General features: G+C 43.4%; 1 protein-coding gene across 1 annotated transcript; it reads left to right on the top strand.

The window, feature by feature from the left end:
- The first annotated feature begins 428 nt into the window (after positions 1–428).
- Positions 429–6714, top strand: LOC118409233 (monomeric sarcosine oxidase-like). Its single transcript, XM_035810100.1, has 7 exons — positions 429–638; positions 1140–1275; positions 2113–2363; positions 2971–3189; positions 3659–3773; positions 5783–5932; positions 6354–6714. Exons 1-7 carry the CDS (start codon positions 510–512, stop codon positions 6611–6613), a joined length of 1260 nt encoding a protein of 419 aa, XP_035665993.1. The 5' UTR covers positions 429–509; the 3' UTR covers positions 6614–6714.
- The last annotated feature ends 3550 nt before the right edge of the window (positions 6715–10264 follow it).

Below are 10264 nucleotides of genomic sequence, written 5' to 3'. Positions count from 1 at the left end.
GCAGCATAGAGTCTGCCAATTTTGTGATTGCACGCAAGTAGAAGATGAACAGCATTTTATTTTACACTGTAAACTGTACCATAATGAACGGATTGTGCTTTATGAATATATAAGAAAAGAGTTCCCATATTTTGAACACCTTAATGCAACGGATAAATTTCTATTTTTGATGCGCCTAGACAAACCCTGTATATCAAACATTATCTGTTCCTATATCTACACCTGTACAAAGAAGCGAGAAGATGTCGACCATCCTGTTAGCTTAGTACCTTCAGCTAGTTAATTGTATCTTGTTGTTTTTTGCATATGTTTGTTATGTCTGTTATCAGTCATGTCTGTTATCAGTGACCTGTACCTAGCCCGTCGAGGCATGAATGTACAATAAAGGTCTTTCATTCATTCATTCAATATAACGGTCAGAGGTTAGCAGTGTTATAGGTCAGCAGTAGGTACCTGTGGTAAGACCGGAAGAGAAGTGTAACACCTGTGGTTGTAGACAGGACGGGAGGATGTCGGCATCAGACAGCCGTGTGTACGACGTGTGCGTGGTGGGGGCGGGGATGATCGGCTCCGCGGCCGCGCGGCACGCCTCCGAGACCGCCGGCCGGGTGTGTCTGGTCGGGCCGGGAGAGCCGAAGGTGCGGGACTTCAGATGTGTTTATTTGAAGGATCTCCATCAGCGAGTACAGAGTATAATCCCTTATCAGTGATATCAGTAATCGATAATCACAGTCTCTGCCAATGTGTATTAGGGTGGATCGGGTGGGGAGTGAAATATGAATTTGACTTGACTTCTTAAGGGAGACCAACCAAGGACGTCCGGATTGCTGTAGCCTCACGAAGCTTTCCACGAAATCGTCTTCCGGGAGGGACGTAAAACGGGGGTCCCGTGCTCGAGGAGGTGCCTCGACCACGTTAATCAGCCTCATTACTCATAATGGGTACCTACTGGCTGGCAAAATACACCTGGTGATTATTACATTTTAGTGTCAGTATATATAAGTATATGTCAGTATATATAAGTCACGTATCTGTATGGCAGGGGTGTGGATGAAGCCATTCCGGGTTTGCGGCCGCCTCTGCGCGTTGTGTCAACTTGTGATCTGTTCCACCTTGATTTGTTTCCTGATTCCGCCCAGGATCGAATGAGCCGCACTATTTTCGGCGCGCATTACGACGAAGGCCGCATCACCCGTGCCCTCGGCGACGACCCGACCTGGGCACTACTTGCACAGAGATCCATCCGCAGATATCGTGACTTGGAGAGAAAAACTGGTAAAAACTACGTCATAACAAATCTATTTTCCCTGGGAGTCCAGTAATATCACATTTATCGATAGATCTAGCAGCGAAATATCGTTTGCTTAACATTATTTGTATATCCCCTGATTCTTTGAAATGTTTACATCCCTTGCTCCAAAGTTTCTTCTAACAGTGACAGCTTTAAAGGCAAAGTACATACAGTACTTCCAAATTTTGGACGGCTATCAGTCCATCTTGCAATTGTTCACGGACACTGACCAAGTCTCGCGAGAGAGTACGAGACCTGGCCAGTTTCCATGAACAAGATGGACGCATAAAAATGAAGGCCTCTATTTTAATTCCTTAAAATGGACGTATTGATTATGGTCTGTTTGAATATTGAATAAATGAATGAAGAACTTTATTGTAGATGTAATACTATTGGGTTAAGTACAGGTCGCAACAGAATTATAGTTGAAAAATACATGGAATATTTACAATGTCAACCAACAAAATCTTTTTTGAACCTCCTTGACAAAATGAATCATATTCTTCTATTATACTATGTGAATTAATTTCCATGTTCTATATCTACTAATGTACCAAATGAATGAATTTTTTGTGATACTGAAAATGTAGGAACAGATATGTTCTGCGATCAAAGGTTTTATATTGTAGAGTGACAGGATGTGAGGCTGAAGACGGTGCAGCCGGAGACTGGCAGGAATGGAAGGTTGGCTTGGCTCTGGTTCAAGGTTGTATAGGCAGGAAAATACATAGACAGAACTGGCGAGAAATTCACAATAATGAAAAAACACACAAAAAAACAAGGAAGGTGCGAGATGTTCAATTTTTTGTTTTGTTTTCCAGGGATAAACTTCTTTAACGACGTCGGTTACCTCGTTATCGGCTCACCTGACGGCGATTACGTCAGAAGCGTGCGGGAAAACGCCCGACGTCATGACGTCACCGTGCAGACGCTGTCCCAGGCCCAGACCAGGCAGACGTTTCCGTTCCTGGAAATCGGCGAGGGGATGGTGGCGCTGCTGGATTCCCGGAACTGCGGACACGTCTCCCCCAGGCGACTTGTGGCCGCACTGCAGACTGCAGCACACCTGCAGGTAAGGCCGTGTGTATTGAATTACATGGATGACGTCAGTGCGCGCATCAATTTTGGCCAGCTCCTCTAGGAAGAATATTCAGTCTATTCGGCCCATTGCTTCTATTTCCAGCAATCTGTGAATGATGGTAGAGACTATAGCTCCTGTAGGCAGTGTAGGTATTCTCACAACATATGCTCCAAGAGCCTTGTTTCCAAGGACTCTTATAAAATGATAAGACAATCAGCAACAACTTACACGCAAGTCGTCGCTATTTCCTTGAAGTTTGTAGGTGTAATGCAGGTTCAATTTTTGTATCTTCTTCAAATAGCAATTTCAAATAGCATTTTGTATATATAGTAAAGAGTGTAAAGTTACGGGTTTTTCTGATGCATGACACATAACACTAAGGAAGGCATAAAGAAATACGACGATGTTTCTAAAAGTAGTTAGAGCAAGGAAGTTAGAAGCTAGTATAGTTTTGACGAAACATCTGAACATTTTCACACATTTGCTACTTGGGGAGCTTTCGAGACACACTCCTTTTTTTATCCCTGTAAATATTGTCTTTAGGTAGTTAGAAGCAATGAACTTTGAACTTTTACATTTGAAGTCTGGTCCGTTCCAGGGCTGTGACTTGATTGATGACGTGGTTGCCTCAGTGGAGCGCCACCCTGCGAGTTGGGCGCGAGCTGCAGGCGCGACCCTGGCGGTGCGCACGGAGACGGGGAGAGTCATCCACGCCAAGCGGGTCCTGCTGGCCACGGGCGCCTTCACGGCCTTCCGCCGCCTGCTGCCGCCCACTCTCCGCCCGGACGTCGGGCTCACAGGGCAGACCGTCGCGCTGGTACGCTGCCGCCCTTTTCTGTTGTAGTTTAGACTGATTCGCAGCGTGAAGCTTGAGACGAAGTTCAGTTCAATTCGCCTTCTGTAGAGAGAGGTGACACCAAGGTTTTCACAAGTTTTGTCCAGCATGGCAGAGCGAAAGAGTAATACTTTTTGATAACTCTAGGCAGTTTCGCTACGGCTCGCAGCTCAAAGTCAAACACGCCGCGTCACCCTACTCTTCTCTTCTCGTGTTAAACTCTGCAGAGTTTTGACCCTTTACAACGAACAAACATGTACCCAACAACTTTACGTCGCTATCCGAAATGACGAATGCAATACGTCACAACATAAATATTATTATGTGTTGAAACAGTGCATGGGGTCACTAACGAACACATTGCTCAGAAAATGTTTGGAGGAAGATGACTGGTATTTTTTACTGCACTATTATGTTCGAAATTTGATCGATCCAATTGCTTATTTTTAAGGTGGAGATTAGCAAGAGTGACGCCGACCGTCTACAGCGCATGCCCAGCATGTACATACGCCGCAAAGATGTGGGGCGATGGTTCTACATCCTCCCGCCGATCCGGTACCCCGACGGTAAGAAAAACTAAAATTGGCTATATTTGTACCGAGACGGGGGGCGACATAGGTTATCTGGTACTTAGAGACAGCCAACTTATGTGGGGAGATGGTTCTACATCCTCCCGCCGATCCGGTACCCCGACGGTAAGAAAAACTAAAATTGGCTATATTTGTACCGAGACGGGGGGCGACATAGGCGATCCGGTATTTACAGACGCCCACGGATATTAGGAGATGGATGTACATTCTCTCGCATTCATTCATTCATTCATTCATTTTTTGCGTTTCGTCGCCCTGCGGCGACGAAACGCAATGTATTGGGTTTTACCTTCAGTCCTTCCTTCAATGATGCTTCGATGGATCGATGCATGCATGCATGCCTGAATGGTACTTGGTTCAACCAAGGAGCTTATATTGAGAATATAAACTCCTTGGTTCAACACGACCGCATGCAAGTGCTACAACTGTTCGGAAATACCATTGCATTGTGGTTTCGGACTTCAATATCCTGGAAAATGGCCATATAACATCTATTCCACAAGATTGCACAAGAAAAAAAATGATTTTATCAAGAAAGCGACCGAAAATCGACATAAATAATACTATGTAGTGAGATTAAAGCATAATGTACAATCGGTAAAGTCATACGCCTTTGGATCCGAAAGTCCCTGGTTCGAAACCGTGAGTGGATTTTTTTCTTTTTAAATATTGAAGATAATATATAAATATTCTATTTATTTATTGATATTATATTTTTATATATCATTTTTTTAAATTTTAGTATTCATTTCATGTATGCAAGGCGACCGAAAATCGACATAAATAATACTATGTAGTGAGATTAAAGCATAATGTACACGTTACTTCAATACACGTGACAACTTAGCTCAATCGGTTAAGTCATACGCCTTTGGATCCGAAAGTCCCTTGTTCGAAACCGTGAGTGAGTTTTTTTCTTTTTAAATATTGAAGATAATATATAAATATTCTATTCATTTATTGATATTATATTTTTATATATCATTTTTTTATTATTTTAGTATTCATTTCATGTATGCAAGGCCTTTGTCTTATGAACAGGACTTCATGATTCCAAACCCGGCATTCGAATTTTTCTGTTCATGGTAATGGAAAATACCGTGCAGCGGCTCCTATGCGCGGTAAGATGATTCTCGCAAAACACTCGCCACTAAACTACTATTCATGATGTAAACAGAGGCTCTTGATGTTGTTTGCATGAAACTCCATCAAAAACAGCGATCCTTTCTTACAGTAGCAAATGCTCCATTGTTCAGTATCGACTTCATTCAGAAGGTTTCAGACAACACGGATGTGGAAAGTCACACCACTCCACACAAAAGTATGGAAATTTTCATGAATATTAGCAAAATTATCCAGGAAAACAAGGAAGAAATGTTGTAAATGCGGAAACCAGTATAATAGAGATGAGGTAGCTGTTAATTGGTTTGGATATTTGTTTTACATTTGGTAGTCAATTTAGATAGAATCTTGTCACAGTGCTGATGGTGCTTTTTCAAGTGTACATAAGTACCTGAGTGTATTGATAGATTTTATAATGAACTTATTGTACATTTAAAATAAAGGTGTAAGCCAAGACCAGCTATTAAACAGTACTCCTTTCCAAAATAACAATTTTTCTTATAGACGCAACAGCCCTTGAGTGACTTTTTCTAACAGATTTTACTTCAAGAAAAAGACAGTTCACACTCATAAACGTAGACGAAACGCCAGCTTTTTTTAAAAGCACTTGTTTTCCATTCATTCATTCATTCATTCGTTCATTCATTCATTCATTCATTCATTCATTCATTCATTCATTCATTCATTCATTCATTCATTCATTCACATTCATTCAAGAATTCACACATATCGCGCTTTTTTCACATTTCGAAAATTGTCCATATTTGTACCAGTATTTCCTTTACGTTCTCATGTAACCAATCTCTAAAGCTAGACTTTTGACATCCGGACGAATCCCGTGTTTCTGCCCTGCTGCCCTCCAGGTAAGTTCTACCTGAAGATCGGTATCGGGCACGGCCCCCGCTGGGAGGCGCTGCTGCACACGGAGGAGGAGGTCCGGGACTGGTACCGTTCTGGCGGGAACCCGGAGGCGGTCCGAGTCATGGCCGCGGAACTGCTGGCTTTGCTCCCTGGTACGTAACGTGTGCCTGGTATCCGGTATATCTACCCGGGAAACCAGACTCTTAGCCAGGGCCGGCAGAGAATCTGCTAGGCAGCCAAGGCAGGTCTTCCCCGGGACTCTGGGGATTTTTCCGGTAGTGAGAGTTTGCGGAACTGCTGGCCTTGCTTGGCCACGTGTGCCTGGTGTCCATAATCTCCGGGCAGATTTACCAGTGGCATAAGATACTATCAAAGCTGGCTAAGGAGCACAGCTGGTCATCAGCCACCGGTAGCCAAACGCAGTCCTAGGCAGGCTTCATTCCTCTGGCAGCTTTTGATACTATCGTATGCCACCGTATGATCTGCTTGGAGACTAGGTATTCAGTCCATCTGCAAGGTGCAATAATTAAGGACATTATAGAAACTGACATGATTTTCTCTCCCTTCCAAAACCTTTCCCAGGAGTGAAGCCGGTCTCTGTTCACGGGGACGCATGCGTGACAGTGAAGACGCCGACAGAACAGCTGTACGTTGACATGGTAACGCCGTCGCTGGGCGTGGCACTAGGTGGCAACGGGTGGTCGGCAAAGTCATGTGACGAAATCGGACGAATGGCTGCAAAGATGATCTTGAAGGGGCGATGGGACCACGACCTTCCCAGGGATCAGTTCAAAGTTAGATGGGCTGAGAGTCAGCCGAAGTCGAAACTGTAACGCGGCTCTTAATAGCCAGGTGAACCATTAAGATACGTGGGCTGCGTGTATCAATCCCAATTAGAACCACAAGTTTCTAGGTCAGCTCTACGTTTACTGGGTAAAGTTTAAGTGTCACTGATAAGGATGGCAACGCCTCCTTCTGTCTTACCCTGTCTGTCCTTTCGGTGTATCGTGCTATACCCTGGGATGTTGATATCGTTGGGGAGAATACCATCGTGTAGCCATGTTTCAGTGATGCCCATTTAATACCGAGATTTTGTTGGTACGGAGAATCTCTTCAAGTTCTGAGATCTTATAATGATCAGAGGCCACGTGGGGATTCAAGCTACGGACATTTGAGCTGGACATGACTGTTACGATCATTAAATTATATTTAATGATTGTATCTTAAGTTAATATCATAGTTGACGTTTCACCCAATGTATCAATTGATCTGTATGTATTCATGTGTGGGCCACGACACCAGCATATCGCTGCCTGTGACCCACTTGTATTGTACCGATTGCAATTTTGATACGGAACGGGAAACAGCCCGACTATCCAGGTCTGTGCCCGGAAGCACTGTCAATCACTGTGATTGACGGGAAGAGACATAATTATTCACGCCCATGTTTCCAAATAAGGCTTGATTTTGCGAGAGTTTCTGAAATCAAGGAGGTTGAAAAAGGAAACCCCCTTGCTGAAATGAAAGCACGGAGGAGCTGAATGAGATAATATCTGTATCTGTATCTGTATAGCCGGTATAACCGCCGTTCGGCGTAACACACCGGCTTCGCAGGCACGCGGCGCGGCAGCAAATATATTACAGTCCTTTTAGTTATTGGTTTGCTCAAAGCCCTGTCGTGCCGTATAGTTCTTTTATTTCTCCTTCATGGCTAAATTTATCGATGAGGCAAGAAATAGGACAACAAATGTTTATCTTAAGATAACACTTATCTTTATCGCAAGTTAATAATGTTTTATTTGCAAAATCATGCCCGAGGGCTAATTGCATACACAATCTCAAGAACTAAGAGAGGTAAGTACATAAAACTAGTGTCTAATCAACTGCATGATACTACGAGTATGAATACTATTGTCGGGTTTGACTTCTTCTTTGAAGGCAGTGGTTAATGAACTGTCCCACGTTCTGTATGATGGTGGGATTTTGAGCTTTTAGTAAAAATGTAGTCTTTTGGTGATCATTTAGGTGATAAAAGCTTGGTGAAATAGTGGCTACTGTTTGAAATAATGTTTTTCTTTCGGTTTCATAGTGGGTACACTGACTGATAAAATGTGTTTCATTTTCCACTGCATTCATTGGACAATATGTACACAATCTCTCGTGGACTTGGAGCTTTTTATAGCGGCCCCTTTCTATTTCTAACGGATGTGCGCTTGTTCTTATCTTGCATATGGCTGATCTTTCATTAAACTCATTATGATATAGATAATTTTCCATCACGTATTCAGATTTAACACTTTTGTAAAATCTTAGCTTACCGTTATCTAGGGACAGTTGATGAAAAAACGTTTGAGCGTACATATCGGTAAGTCTTCTCTTTAACAAAGTACATATGTTCTTATTGTCTAATGTAGGGTAGTTAATGTTCCATAAGAAAGAATAGCCTGTATTATCTACTATTTCTTTAACATGGTGCAACCAGTTTTTCTTGTAACTATTTCCCATAAGGTATTCCTGACAGAGTAATGCGTCCACCTGTAAGGGGTGTGTGGAACTGTCAAGTTGCTTTAGTCTTAGCCAGTATTTTATTGCACGTACGGATATATCTATATCTGCTGGGAACATCCCAAGCTCTGCTCTGCATGCTTGATTACATGAGTTTCTGTGCACACCAAGGATGTTTTTACAAAAACGGTTCTGGGTTGTTTCAACAGGACATTTGTCATTTGAGAAATCCTTGCCCCAGATCTCACAAGCATACAACAGTATAGATTTGATACAAGTATCATAGATTTTAAGTAGAGCCTTTGGGGACAGTGAGGTGCGAATGAGGGGTTTAATGCTATCCGGCTATTTTCCCCAACAATGGCGAGAAAGCCACATTGTCCCAGTACATAAAAGTGGGCCCAAAGAGAACCCGAATAATTACCGGGGAATTTCCGTTACAAGCTGCCTTGCTAAATTATTCACCTCTGTAATTAACACACGGCTTACTAACTACCTAAAGGAAAATAACCTCATTTCTCCAAACCAGGCTGGCTTTAGAAAAAGCTTTGGAACTAACGATAACCTCTTTGTCATCGACACACTAATATCTAAATACACTAACGCCAATAAACGCCTGTTTGCTTGCTTCGTAGACTTTCGGAAAGCCTTCGATTGTGTTGCACAGAGGCAATTGCACACTGAATGAATACAATATGTGTACACTGCAACTTAAGTCAGATTGAACATTTTTTGTCCTTTTGATTCCCACCACATGTATATGATTTTTATCCATCAAATTGTGCATGGAAGACACAGAAAGCACTTCTCAAAAGTGCATCTCAAGATACTTACAAAATACACCATAAAACATGAAAACGTCCAGCTGCACCTTGATCAAGTCCACACGTGCGTATTAGGCGCGCATGGGAGTAATTACCTCGACCAGTCCCCATAGGTCGTTGGAAAAATAATAAAAATTGGACAAACGTAAACAGGTAACATGTCAGACGGGTCGCTGGCCATACTTCTCAGTCAGCTAACTCATCTGGCATGTTATGTATCTATATTTGTCCAATTTGTACTATTTTCCCCGCGTCCTGTGGAGCCTGGTAGAGACTAAGAGCTTCATACGCACCTCAAACGGACTTGAATATATACGCATGTGTGACCCCACCTTAAACCATTCAGTTCGTTGTGTCAGACCTCCATGCACGTTCGAAGTCAGAGTTGGACAGTCCTCGAGTATCCAAGAACGTGCTTTTGCCCGAGGCATGGCTTAGCGGCTTTGAGTTTTATCCGGCTACTGGGCTAGCGCTGTACTCTGACAACCAGGGTAGGTTCTGGTATGTTGACTACTAGTATCCTGATCTCCAAGCAGATCCTACGGTAGCATAAGATATATTATCAAATGCTGGCAGAGGCGTGAAGCCGGCCTAGGAGTGTAACGTACCGGTGACGGTTTGACTACCTTAGGCCGACTAAACTCCTTGGCCATCTTTGATACTATTTTAAGACACCGTAGGGTCTGCGTGGAGATTATACTATCCAGGACTGTGCCTGGGAACGGTTCTGGTTTTATCCTGCAGTTTCACTCTATACCGCTAGGCGGTAACGACCTTTATAACGGTCACAGGTTAGTCGTGATAAAGGTCAGAGAGCAGTGAATGTACTTGGACGATAGGAAAGTCTGCAGGGTGTACTACCTGTGCGTGTAGATAGAAGGGAAGAATGTCTGCTGATGCTGCAGGCTGCCGTGTGTACGGCGTGTGCGTGTAGTCAGGACCGGAGGAAGTTGTGTTGCAGGTGTACTACCTGTACATGTGCGTGTAGTCAGGACCGGAGGAAGTTGTGTTGCAGGTGTACTACCTGTACATGTGCGTGTAGTCAGGACCGGAGGTGTACTACCTGTACATGTGCGTGTAGTCAAGACCGGAGGAAGTTGTGTTGCAGGTGTACTACATGTGCGTGTACGTGTAGTCAAGACCGGAGTGTACTAC

Source organism: Branchiostoma floridae, chromosome 2 (genome assembly GCF_000003815.2).
Source record: "Branchiostoma floridae strain S238N-H82 chromosome 2, Bfl_VNyyK, whole genome shotgun sequence".
Lineage (NCBI taxonomy): Eukaryota > Metazoa > Chordata > Leptocardii > Amphioxiformes > Branchiostomatidae > Branchiostoma > Branchiostoma floridae.
Note: the sequence above shows the minus strand (reverse complement) of the source record. Positions and strands in the feature narration are given on the sequence as shown.